The sequence below is a fragment of the Danio rerio genome, chromosome 16 (assembly GCF_052040795.2).
Source record: "Danio rerio strain M-AB ecotype USA chromosome 16, GRCz13ab, whole genome shotgun sequence".
Classification (NCBI taxonomy): domain Eukaryota; kingdom Metazoa; phylum Chordata; class Actinopteri; order Cypriniformes; family Danionidae; genus Danio; species Danio rerio.
In genome coordinates, this window is record NC_141036.1 from 22,687,447 (window position 1) to 22,701,743 (window position 14,297).

At 34.2% G+C, this 14,297-nt stretch overlaps 2 protein-coding genes across 2 annotated transcripts in view; both read left to right on the forward strand.

Annotated features, from left to right (window-relative positions):
• On the forward strand, positions 1–2,649 carry nwk (neuropeptide WK). The gene is given in 3 exon segments (NM_001326479.1): positions 1–53; positions 131–233; positions 2,363–2,649. Coding segments are annotated over 3 exon segments (264 nt in total). The 5' UTR covers positions 1–51; the 3' UTR covers positions 2,522–2,649.
• A 3,354-nt stretch (positions 2,650–6,003) lies between these two features.
• Positions 6,004–14,297, forward strand: part of hacl1 (2-hydroxyacyl-CoA lyase 1) — a 46,569-nt gene continuing 38,275 nt past the window's right edge. The window contains 6 exon segments of the mRNA NM_213085.1: positions 6,004–6,100; positions 8,219–8,323; positions 8,468–8,508; positions 8,592–8,672; positions 8,833–8,905; positions 9,139–9,216. Of these exon segments, the coding sequence (NP_998250.1) occupies positions 6,050–6,100; positions 8,219–8,323; positions 8,468–8,508; positions 8,592–8,672; positions 8,833–8,905; positions 9,139–9,216 (429 nt within the window). The 5' untranslated portion in view covers positions 6,004–6,049.

Here is a 14,297-nt window from a genome sequence, read left to right on the forward strand (position 1 = left end):
AACAGAGGCAAATCGAAGGCAGACTGACCCGCGATCACAGGCGCTGCAGACATGTGAGTTTCTTTCGTTCGAATGTTGTTGCTTTATATGCTGGCTGTCTGGATTGTCATTTTTTTGTGTGTGTGTTCAGGTTGACAGTACTGGCCCTCATGACACTACTGATGGTTTCTGTTGAGTCGGATCTCTCCAATGAAGAGTGGAAGTCTCTAAGTAACCCACAGAGCCGGACCCTGGTGAGCCTTATTGCCATATTTAATGTGTATATATAGTTGACATCAAAATGATTCATCTTTCTGTGATATATTTTTTAAGTGATGTATATTAGATCTTCTACAGTATTTCTTATAATATTTGTATATTTTTCTATAATATTTATTCTTGAGAAAGTCTGGCTGGAATAAAAGCTGTTTTAAAAACTATTTTAAGGGTAATTTTATTAGCTTCCTTGAGAATGTTTTTTTTTTTTTTTTGATTGCCTACAGAACAAATCACTGTTGTCTAATGACTTGCCTAGTTATCCTTACTTGCCTATTTACATAATAATAACCTAGTTAAGTCTTTAAATTGCACTTTAAACTCAATACTAATATCTTAAAGAAGATTTAAAGAAGAATATTATGCATTGTAACCATGGCTTAGACTAAAGAAATCAGATATTAGTTAAAAGTAAAGTGTTTATCAATTGTCCATTAAGCAACACTCATATTTCAAAGGGGGGCTAATAATTTTGATATCAACTGTGTGTGTTTATATTATGGGTAGGTAAAGATCTATAATATGCAGCTAAAGTCAGAATTATTACACCCCCCTGATTTTTATTAGAATTTTAATTTTATTTTTAATTTTATTTTTTTAATTTTTTTAAAAATAATTCCTTAATGATGTTTAATAGAGCAGGGACATTCTCACAGTATATTTGATAATATTTTTTCTTCTGGAAAAAGTCTTATTTGTTTCATTTCATCTAAAATAAAATCAGTTTTACATTTTTTTTAAAACACCATTTTAAGGTCAAATTTTTTATCCCCTCTAAGAGTAAAATTTTTTTTAATTGTCTACAGAACAAATCATCTTTATACAAGGACTTGCTTAATTAACCTAACCTATATATTCATACTATATGTTTCATAATATATAGTATGAATGGTCATGTTCAATACTTCCATATTATTGTTGTTATTTCTTATATAGTTTTTTAATCCATCCTTTTCTTACCCATAACAGTCACATACCTGTCATACACCTCACATAATTACATGTACATTTAATCAGTGTTTGTGCTTTTTCTTCTCTTGTTTATTATCAGCATAAAACTTCTAACGTTTTTTGATTATCTTATATTATTTAAACTTGGACTATTGTTTTTTTTTTTTAATGCAGTCAAACTTGTCATCACATTATCATCATTTAAAACTGAAAAGGAATAAAATTAAAAAGAAACAGTTTACGTTCTGAAACATTAATCATCACAACTATTGTACTTAAACATTTACTGGTGCAAAAAGGTTTAATCCTACCCGCTGTTTTTTTTTTTTTTTTTTTTTTTTTACGGTACTGTAAACAAAAGTTATTTAATACCATTACAAATTAAATGCTAGTTAGTTAGTTTAATTGTTAGTTTGTTAGTTACTTAATTGAAGCATTGAGGGGTTGTTGTAAAGAGCGTTGTTGTATTTAAATACAACTTAAAACACAATACTCAAATGTATATAAAAAATGTATTTAAAAAGTATTTCAATTTTATTCCAGTTAGTTAGTAAGCAAATATTTCTCATTTTCATTTGATGTAATGTGATGTGCTATAACATCTGCAACTAAAATTATTCAAAAATATAATCAGAGTAAAACAACTTATGCAAATGACTCAAACATAAATGGTACTGCAGTAAAATGTACATGAGATCAAAATATAACAATAAAAAATAAACCAACAACAAAAAGTTTTGTTCATCTGAAATCTGTGTAAAAAGTTGGCAAACCCCAGACACTGTAGAAAAAAAGCTGGTTGCCACACAATCTATTTGTGTTAGAGCAACATAAAAGAATTAAGTTAACTTATTAGTTTTTACTATTTCAAGTGGATTAAACGTAAAGCATTTAAGTTGTTTCAGCTCATTTCAAATTAGTGCAAAAAAGTGCAAATGTCATTTTTGGAGTGTTCCATTTGGTCAAAAAAAATAAAATAAAAGGCACAAATACAGGTCAGTTATTATCAACAATTTTACACATGCATATTCTACATCATACTGTGTACTTATTCTCATGGTATTGTTGAGCTTCATTTATTCATTTACTAATATTGAAACAACATCATCTGCTTTATAAATGAACATTGTCATCCATCTCTCCAATGTCTTTGCAGTTTTTCCGGATCCTGCAGTCATATCTTGAAGGTAGAGAGAGTGAAGCTCAAGCCATGGCCAGGAAAACAAACTTAAAGGAGAACAAAAACAGCAACATGGAAAACAATGGTTATGACAAGTACAACCTCTTTCTTCATAATGACATTAATGATGTTTAAGGAAAGATTTTATCTGAATTTCATTACGTCGAACGTGTAAATCGGGTTTTGTTGCAGATCTTGATAGTTTAGGAAGTGCTGAAATCTGTAATGGTGTTTTGCGTATTAAAATTAAAATCTGAAATGTCTGCCTGTTTATTTTTTCTGTACGTTTTTTTTTCTTTTACATGATAAAGAAATGCAACATGAGTAAAACAGTATTTTAAAAATGTTTTAGAAAAACTAGTAAGCAAATCATGTTTGGAATTTTGTTTATAAAACTGTGGCAAATTTATTTCTCAATTTTCTGAAAATGTTTTAATCAATTATTATTAATAGTGATTATATTTATTAATGTATACAGTTATTTTTTAAATATGCAGTTTCTGTTTCATTACTCAATAAAAAAATTGAACATTTTGTTATTTTAAACAATTTTCAATCATATTTAGTTTATTATTTTAATATTTTGTTATAAAAATGTATTTCGGTTTTGTTGCATTATTTTATTTACTTTTTTTTAGATATATTTTATTTATTTAGAAGAATTTACAATCATATTTAGTTTATTATTTAGTTATTTTAATCTTATTCTTCTTATTATTTATAAATTAAAAAAAAAGTTTTTTAGAAACTTTTAAGCAAAAAAAAAAGCCAGATCTTGTTTGTAATACTGTAAGAAAATGTCTTTAAATTGGTCCATAATCTCTTTATTGCTTTGTAAAGAAATATGCTGAAGACAAGTAAGTATGATTGTCTAATGATGTAGCATTACAATGTAGTGTAAAACAAATAAACATTATAATTATTAACATTAAAAAAACATGTTGACACAACTGAAATCCACACCAATTAGACTGAATTGCTGATATCCGAATAGTAACAGATTACCATTACATTTTTTCACTTCTACCAAATAAATAGTTACTAAAAACTTCTGAATCAAGTAATAGTGTCTAATAAGTTTGTATCAGTACTATTAAATAGGCTGCATACAGAATAATGACTAATATCTGTGTAACATGATATTAGCTGGTATCTTGTGATTAAGAACTAGTATTTTTACCTAATAATCACTAGTTGTGAAAGAATAACTAAATGTATAGACCATATGTGAGCTTAAATTTGGACAGGGATATTTGTGGGAATAGCGTTTTGTTTAGTTGTTTAGTAAATATATAAAAACTCAAATTATGCTTAGTAATTAATATTCATTGCTAAAAACTCATCTTTGAGGGCAACTTTCTCAAAATTTCTCAAGATTTATTTATTATTATTTATATATTGAACCCTCGAGTTCCAGATTTTCAGCTCCTAACAAATCACTGGAAAGATTTGGCTTTTTTGGATATCTAAATCTCAATTTTCAAAAATGGACAGTTATGGCCTAGTTCACATATGTAAAAATAGTAGAAAAAATATTTTAAAGTGGAAACATGCCTCAAAAAAAAAAAAAAAAAACTGAAAGAAGTTTATGGAAAAGTTTTGAAATCCGTTATTAATAACAACATAATAGTTACACATATTCAATAGCTACTATCTAATGGTAGTAATAACTATTGTCAAATGAATAAATACTACTATTTAATGGGTTAAGTAATTGAACAAACAACAAACAAACTAAAATGCAAGCATACTGGTATGGAAAATAGACCGTTATATGTTGAAGAGGTTATAAATAACTTAATGGTTTAACAAATTTAATAGCATTTCTGATTCAGTGTTCCCTGAAATCAAATAGAAAAAAAGCTTGCATGTACTTTTCTAAAGGACTAGGTACAAAACAGGATGTTGTTGTCTTCACAGAGAAATTTCAAGCTGTTTCAGAATATAAATACCTAAGTTTATCTGGACTTAGCTTTAAAACACATTAGAAAAGGTATCTATAGTCAATTTTAATTTAGTCATTTCTAGGATTTATTAGAAATTCTTTATCAAATAAGGCTGCAAAAATTGTATTTAAAGTCTACGATCCTCTCTGTCAGGATCAAAAAAGATTCCAACTCTTTCATCTTTTCAGATTTATTCCAGCAAGGGAACAATACAGAATAAAAGGATTCCTTGTTCAGTTCTTTGAGGTACGTAGAACTACATGATCAGGCATTGTCTTTAATCATTTGTCTAGTCTGGTTGCAGTCCTATTGATTAATATTTACTCCGCTCGTTGTCAGCACAACTGTCAAATTCCAATCATTCAGCTACGGAATGATTATATCAAGAAATAAATACATTTTTGACGTCAACAAAAGTTCCTAAAATAAAATGTTTCTATTACTCTCTCATATCAACTATTGTCTGATAAGTTTGTCTAAGACAAAATCTACAATTTTAAAACCTTTGGAATTATTATATGAATGAGCACTTACAATTTTAGATGCAAAAACGGTTTAGTTTTCATCATTGTACTTTTTTAAAAACTCATAGCTTGCTTAGTTGGGAAATGGTTGTGTGGTTTACAAGATTATGCATGGTTAGGTTCTTTTCGTCTATCTCACTTTATTCAGTTGAAACTTGTAGAAAGCAACTAATTATTCCACTTAGAAAAAACTTCTTTTGGTCAAGCTTGTTTTTCTTTTAGAGCATCGCATCAGTGGAATTTGATATCACAGTCTGTTAGAGAATGTGTAGCTTTAATATTCATTAAGTATCATTTTAAGAAATGGCTTCCTAATAATCAACGTTGTGAACGTGTTGTTGTAGTGGTTTTTTTTTTTTTTTTTTTTTTTTGTCATTCATTTGGGTATTGTTTGAGACATTTTACCAGAAACGTACATTTTCACTTATAAAAAATGTCATCGGTCAGGGCCTGACTTACGCTTTTCCTCAAAAAAATTATACAAAAACAATCATAAAATCACACAATTCAATGATAGAATGCATATTTGATCACTGTCAGCTTCTCCATCAAATGATGTCAGATTTAATACAAATGTGACTGAAAGTAAAATTGGGATAATTGTAAAATAGTGTTTATTAGTAAATATAATTTCATGTTTTTAAATCAATTGATGTGAATGATATCAACTTAAACTTGCCATTTCGGAAGTTTTTTTTTTGTTTGTTTCTAAATAACAGTTTTAAGCATGACAAAATTATTAAAGCTGTAGGTTCGATTGTGCTGAGGAAAAGACAATGAGAGGGTGTATTTCTAAAGTGTTTTAATAAAGAACAAAAATCTGAGAACCAAATGAATGACATTTACAGAACAGTTAACAGAAATCAACCAGCAGTCCATTTTAGACATTTTTGGGATGGAATACTTTTTGTTTACTTTTATGTTTTTATTTCAGGGACAGAGAATGTACATTTCTGGTATGACGTCTCGTTTATTGATGGATTAATAGACACTGCCTTTTGTGAAAAATAGTTTTCGTTTTATTGAATAAATGTTAAACCGGCTTGCCATGCTTCAGCAGTACATCCAGTAGGTGGAGACATGCGCATGTTTTTTAGTTTTAAATCCTCACCAAGCACAGAAGAAGAGCTGCAGGACGGTGAGCACTGGATGTTTGTGTTAGTAAGTGAAATGAATCAGTTGTAAAAGTAGTTATGGATGAAGTTACTGGAGCTCAACTCATCGCTGCGGCGCTGAAAGATCAGGTCAGTCTGCTTACTCTTCGTAAAAGTGCTTTCACAATGTTTCTTTTCTGTGCTTTGGTCCAGCCTTTGCAAGGTGAGTATCTTTACAAAAAACCTTTGTATTCTAGCGAGTTATTAAAAACTTTTTGTTACTGTCTGCAACAAAATAGGTCTCTCGCTTGTGCTGTTGAACTTCGGACAGTGTGTTAAAGGTGTTGCGCATGCGCACCATAGCTGTCAAACAAGTATCAAAACAGGAATGGGGATAAATGTATAACAAATTATTTGTGAAATATTCCATATGATAGCACAGAAAGAAAGAAAAAGTATATATTATGTAATTTATTTTTGTTTAATCACTGAATGCTTGTAAGTCGCTTTGGACAAAATCGTCTGCTAAATGTACTATAAATGTAAATGTTTCATTCATGAACGGTTGAATATATTGATCTGAAAATGGATAATGCGTCAAGATTGTTTATGTAGGTAGTATTAGTTTTAGCATTTACTAATACATTTAGACTTACAATACATTTACTTAGAGTACACTCACTGACCAATTTTTGGGTTACATCATATTAGTTTTTCATTGGACCCCTTTTGCCTTCAGAACTGCTGTAATCTGTCATGGCATAGATTCAACAAGGTACTGGAAATATTCCTGAGAGATTTTGGTCCATATTGACGTGATAGCATCATGCAGTTGCCGCAGATTTGTTGGTTGCACATTCATGATGTGAATCTCCCATTCCACCACATTCCAAAGGTGTTGTATTGGACTGAGTTCTTGTGACTGTGGAGGCCATTTGAGTACAGTGAACTCATTGTCATGTTCAAGAAACCAGTCTGAGATGATTTGTGTTTTATGACATGGTGCGTTATCCTGCTGGAAGTAGCCATAAGAAGATGGGTACACCGTGGTCATAAAGGGATGGACATAGTCTGCAACAATACTCAGGTAAAGCTGTGACAATGTTCACTTGGTACTAATGGGCCCAAAGTGTGCCAAGAAAATATCACACCACCAGCGGCCTGAACCATTGATACCAGGCAGGATGGATGCTTTTATGGTGTTGACGCCAAATTCTTACCCTACCATCTGAATGTTGCAGCAGAAATCAAGACTCATAAGACCAGTTTTTTTCAATCTTCTATTGTCCAATTTTGGTGAGCCTCTGCACATTGTACCCTTAGTTTCCTGTTCTTAGCTGACAGAAGTGGCATCCGATGTGCACTTCTGCTGCTGTAGCCTATACGCCTCAAGGTTGTGTGTTTAAAGATGCTCTTCTGCATACCTCGGTTGTAACAAGTGGTTATTTGAGTTACTGTTACCTTTCCAACCAGTCTGGCCATTCTCCTCTGGCATCAACAAGGCATTTGCGCCCACAAAACTGCAGCTCACTGGATATTTTCTCTTTTTCTGACCATCCTCTGTAAACCCTAGAAATGGTTGTGAGTGAAAATCACAGTTGATCAGCAGTTTCTGAAATATTTTGACCAGCAAATCTGGCACCAACAACCATGTTCAAAGGCACTTAAATCACATTTCTTCCCCATTCTGATGCTCTGTTTGAACTGCAGCAGGTCGTCTTGACCAATTCTACATGCCTAAATGCACTGGGTTGCAGCCATGTGATTAACTGATTAGAAATTTGTGTTGATGAACAGCTGGACAGGTGTACCTAATAAAGTGTCTGGTGAGTGTACAGTATATTGCTGTGTTGCTACAAGAAGGCAATGCATTAATGGAGCCCATATAAGAGAATTTTGGTCTTTTAGACCACATATCGCATATATTTCAAAAGTTTATAGTATATTTTCATGTCTAAATGTTTATAAAATACATAATACTGTAAAAGAAATATATTATAAAAATAACAATATATTTTAAGATTAAGTTTCTTAAGATTAAGTTTCTGTTATATTTGTTGTTTATAACATTTTTCTTTCAATCATATTATTTTTTATTTTATTTTATATACTTATATTTTCTTACAATTTTTGTAACCTTTTAATACTCTTTCATTTACCTGGTGTAAAATATATTGTATATTATTGTGAAGATTAACATTAATATTCAACATACTATAGCTTGCCTGTTCTTTATGTCTACTAACACTGACTCAACTCTATCTGCAGAATGTGGAGTACATGTTTGGCATTGTTGGTGTGCCTATCATTGAGGTGGCCATGGCTGCGCAAGCGGCTGGCATCAAGTATGTTGGCATGCGCAATGAACAAGCAGTAAGACTCTTAGTTTAACATTTATTTATTTATAAAAACAATTTAAAAAGTTATTTTTTAAAATTAATTAATTATAATTTTTTTTTTAACAAGAAAACTCTAAATCTGTGTTTACTAGTGTTGGGATCTTTTTTCTTCTACCAGGCCTGCTACGCTGCATCTGCCATTGGATATTTGACTGGACGGTATGAATATTTCAACTTGTTGCTTATTTGTTTGGTTTTTGTCTTCAAAAATGTATTTATTAATATATTTATTTGTTTTTCAGGCCAGCTGTCTGTCTAGTGGTGTCTGGGCCTGGCCTGATTCATGCGCTAGGAGGAATGGCTAATGCTAACGTGAACTGCTGGTAGCTGAATTCACTTAAACTAAAGTGAACTGCTTTCAAATGGGCTATTTGTTTTGTTGTAGAAATTTTCTTCTCTCTCTATTTCTTTCTCTCTCTCTCTCTCTCTCTCTCTCTCTTTCTTTCTCCTCTCACTCTTTTTTTTTTTTTTTTTTATGTACAGGCCTGTCATTGTGCTTGGTGGCTCATCCGATAGAAACCAAGAAACCACAGGAGCGTTTCAGGAGTTCCCTCAGGTATTATCCAGTTGCTAGCAAATGTTTAGCTTTGCCTCAAAACAAACATAACCTATGGTATTGATAGCTTTGGCAATTATCCTACAATTTAAAAATAATTCTGAGTAATTTCAGAGTTATCTCATATATCTTTGTATTCAGTTTAAGTTTAAGTTAAGAAACAGCATGTTATATTTATTTTGTTAAGTGTCACTTATCGACTGAAGCTATTTTCTTGTTTTCTTTTTCATCAGGTTGAAGCTTGTCGTTTGTATAGCAAGTTTTCTGCTCGACCCAGCAGCCTTGAGATGATCCCGGCTGTAGTTGAAAAAGTACATTGAATTTCTGTTTTATTTTGGGGCACATCAAAAAAAAATTGTTTTGCATCTTGCAGGTCATGTCTGTCTGTCATTTGATAAAATGACATTTTTAGGATGCAAACAGTAAAAAGTTTGATATGCTGTTGGGAATTATAGGTATTAATTTTTTTAGATACAATACAGACTTATCTTTTTTGAAGACATACAAATTTAGCTGTTTACCCATGCTCTAGTGAAAACCCCTTAGGGCAGGGGTGTCCAAACTCCGTCCTGGAGGGCCGATGTCTTGCAGATTATTGCTCATCCTTGCAGGTGTGTTGCGGCAAGTTGGTTTCTAGAAAGCCTAAGCTGCGTCCCAAATGGCACACTATACACTATGCACTCATGCACTATGTACTTATGCACTTACACACTCAACAGGATAGTTTATGTATGAAGTGGTGTCCCAAATGGCACACTAATGTTTTTTTTACTAAGCGGAAATTCAAACCGTTTCCCTAATGACGTTTGACGGTTGCCAAATCAGTGAAATAAACAACAGAATTATCAAATAATACCTGCCATGAGTATTGCCGCATTCACCATCGGGAGGCGCTATAATCACTCTCGTTGGAGAAATTTGCTTTCACCATCCAAAATAAATAAAGTTATCCAACATGTGCGTCCGATAGCTCCGCCCCTTCCGCTACGTATGCAAACCTGCGGTCGTTGAGTGCGTGAAGTGTCCATCCTTACACACTTAATTTTAGCAGCTGAATGAGTGCATCATCTGGGTAATTAAAGTGCACTTATGATTTTTAGAGTTTTCAGTGTGAACACACTACTTACACTGTTTATACTACAAAATGGCGTAGAATAGTGCATAAGTATGCGATTTGGGACGCAGCTATTGTAATAGCTTGATTAGCTAGCCCAGGTGTGTCTGTCTGGGGTTGGAACTAAACTTTGCAGGACACTGGGCCTCCAGGACTGAGTTTGGACATGCCTGCCTTAGAGCATGTTTACCCAAAAAGCAAACTAATATGTTTGAAGTAATTAGTGTTTGAACTTATAAATAAATAACATTTATTTACTAAAACATAGCTGAAATAAAATAAATGTAATTATTAGTTGAACATTCTTATAATTCTTAATCCAGAATTTTAGGTCACACTTTATTTTGATGGTCCGTTTGTTGAATTTAAGTTACATTGCATCAACATGCCAACTAATTTTCATTCGATTATAAGTAGACTGTTACGTTGGGGCTAGTGTTAAGTTGACATGTACAGTGCATCCGGAAAGTATTCATAGCACTTTACATTTTCCAATATATATATTTATATATACATATACACTGTAAAAAAAAAAAATCGTAAAAAAAAAGGTCAAATGACTGGCAGACAAACAAAAAACATACAATTACAGTAAAATTTCTTTGTTTAAATAAAGTGCAAAAAATAATAAATCCACAGATATTTTCATTAAAATATTTACAGAAAAACACTGTTATTTTACAGACTTTTCCTAGATTATTATGATCAAATCCATTTAATAAAGTAACACAATAAGAGTTTTACAGAGAAACACTCTGCTCTTGGTCATAATTTAACAGTTGTATTTTGGATCAAAAAAGTTTGGAATAAACATCAAACGAGATACAACTTAGTAAAATTCTCACAACCATATCTTACATTTTATTGAATAGTATTTACTTTAAAACATGTAGAGGTTTAAGTTGTATGAAATAATTCAGTTCCAAATCTTAAATTAAATGGAACTGTAACATGAAGGGGACCCTGACAAAGCAGTGCAGATTCAAATGCAGGTTTATTACACAGAGATGGTCAGGTAAGCAAAAGTCAACACAGGGGCAACCTGGAAACAGATGTATGCAGGGAATCCAGAGTCATGTTCAATTAACAAGCAAATGATTAGTCCTGGCAGCAAACAACGTAAACAATTAACAAACAAAGCAAGGCCAAAGAAGAGAAACGCATTCTAATGTTCACAGTAGCAGTATAACAAGACTATGCAATTGGTGCATGCGCCTGTGCTGCTTTTAAAGTGCATGTAATCAGTTCATAACGATCCTCCGACTGTGTGTGCGCGCGCAATCAGCAGAATCTGAAACAGGTGTATGTGAGCCCTCTTAGTGTGTTACTTTATTAAATGGATTTGATAGTAATAATCTAGGAAAAGTCTGTAAAATAACAGTGTTTTTCTGTAAACATTTTAATGAAAATATCTGTAGATTTATTACTTTTTGAACTTTATTTCAACAAAGAAATTTTACCTTAATTTTATGGTTTTTGTTTGGCAGCCGTAGCTGCCAGTCATTTGACCTTTTTTCACGATTTTTTTTTTTTTTTTTTTTACAGAGCAAGTAATTAGGGACCGAGCACCGAAACGGTGCGTAGGCCCTATTGGAATTGCTCCGTTTATTATTATTAGGGACCGAGCACCGAACGGTGCAAGGCCCTATTGGAATTGCTCCGTTTATTAGGGACCGAGCACCAAACGGTGCAAGGCCCTATTGGAATTGCTCCGTTTATTATTATTATTCTTTTCCGGAATGAATCGCGATTTTGAGGGCCTTAGCATGCCCAAAAACTCACGAAACTTTGCACACACCTCAGAAGTGGCGAAAATTTACGTTTGTTATGGGTTTTGGAAATGGGCGTGGCAAAATGACTCGACAGCGCCACCTAGAAAAATTAACCGGACAAGCCCCCGATCCACGAATCACGCACATGCACGAAAATTGGCACACACCTCAAACATGCCAAAACATACGAAAAAGTCTCTTGGAGCCATATCTCAAACCCAACAGGAAGTCAGATATTTTTAACTTCCTGCGGCGAAAAAGTGGCGTTTTTGCCATTTCCAGGCGTTGTATTTTAACGAACTCCTCCTAGGGATTTTAGCCGATCGACAACAAAATTGGGTTTTGTCATCTAAAGGCCTTGGCGATGTTAAATTGCGAAGCTTTTGAGTTTTCGTCGATGGGCGTGTCCGTGGCGGCCTCGCAAACTTTGACAATTCGCCACAAAACAGGAAGTCGTTATAACTCAGGCATGCATTATCCGATCTGCCTCAAAATTCACACGTTTGATAAGAGTCCTGACCTGAACACGTTTACATGCCAATATCCAGATACAGTTATAGCGCCACCTGCTGGCCACAGGAAATGACATGTTTTACATCGTAACAAACTCCTCCCACAAATTTTTTCGAATCAGCACCAAATTTGGGTTGTGTTATCTGAAAGCTCTAGCAATGATATATTGTGAAGATCTAGAGTTTTCGGAGAGGGGCGTGTCCGTGGCGGCATGACAAACCTCAACGCTTCGCCATGGAACAGGAAGTCCTTATAACTCAACCACACAAAGTCCGATCTGCCTGAAACTTCACATAGTTGATAAAAGTCCTCTCTTGAACACATCCCCATAACAATATTGAAGTGGGCGTGGCAAAATGACTCGACAGCGCCACCTATAATAATTAAACGGACGAGCCCCTGATCTACGAATCACACACATGCACGAAAATTGACACACACCTCAAACACGCCAAAACATACAAAAAAGTCTCTTGGAGCCATAACTCAAACCCAACAGGAAGTCGGATATTTTTAACTTCCTGCGGCAAATAAGTGGCATTTTTGCCATTTCCAGGCGTTGTATCTTAACGAACTCCTCCTAGGGATTTTATCCGATCGACACCAAAATTGGGTTTTGTCATCAAAAGGCCTTGGCGATGTTAAATTGCGAAGCTTTAGAGTTTTTGTCGATGGGCGTGTCTGTGGCGGCCTCGCAAACTTTGATGATTCGCCACAAAACCGGAAATCATTATATCTCAGGCATGCATTATCCAATCTGCCTCAAAATTCATATGTTTAATAAGAGTCCATACCAGAACACGTTTACATGCCAATATCCAGATACAGTTATACCGCCACCTGCTGGCCACAGAAAATTACATGATTTACGGAGTAACAAACTCCTCCTACAAATTTTATCGTATCAGCACCAAAACTGGGTGGTGTTATCTGAAAGTTATAGCGATGATATATTGTAAAGATCTAGAGTTTTCACAGAGGGGCGTGTCTGTGGCGGCATGACAAACCTCAACGCTTCGCCATGGAACAGGAAGTCCTTATAACACAACCACACAATGTGCGATCTGCCTGAAACTTCACATGGTTGATATAAGTCCTCTCCTGAACACATCTACATAATAATATTGAGTCTGTCATAGCGCCACCTGCTGGCAGATAGTAGTTTGGCTTACAAATCAGCCCCACAATGTCTGAACTGCTTGAAACTTCACATGGTTGATTAAATTCCTCTCCTGAACACATTTACATGCCAATATTTAGTCTGTCAGAGCGCCGCCTGCTGGCAGAAGGTAGTTTGGCTTACAACTCAGCCCCACAATGTCTGATCAGCCTGAAACTTCACATGGTTTAGTAAAATCCTCTCCTGAACACATCTACATGCCAATATTGAGACACAGTCATAGCGCCACCTGCTGACAGGAGAAAGTTAGGCATAAATCTGTGATTTTCTCTGGTTCTTTTTATATATCGGCTTAAGTTATTATTGTTCGCTGTTCTTTGTCATCCGGAGGCCACCGGCGGCGGTGAGCCCGGGTGCGAGGTCCCTATCATCGCTGCTTGCAGCTTTAATTAGGGACCGAGCACCGAACGGTGCAAGGCCCTATTGGAATTGCTCCGTTTATTATTATTATTATTATTATTATTATTATTCTCGTCCGGAATGAATTGCGGTTTTGAGGGGCTAAACATGCCCGAAAAGTCACGCAACTTTGCACACGCCTCAGAAGGGGTGAAAATTTACGTTTATTATGGGCTTCGGAAGTGGGCGTGGCAAAATGACTCGACAGCGCCACCTAGAAAAATTAAACGGACGAGCCCCCGGTCCACGAATCACGCACATGCACGAAAATTGACACACACCTCAAACATGCCAAAACATACGAAAAAGTCTCTTGCAGCCATATCTCAAACCCAACAGGAAGTCAGATATTTTTAACTTCCTGTGGCGAAAAAGTGGCGTTTTTGCCATATCCAGGCGTTGTATTTTAACAAA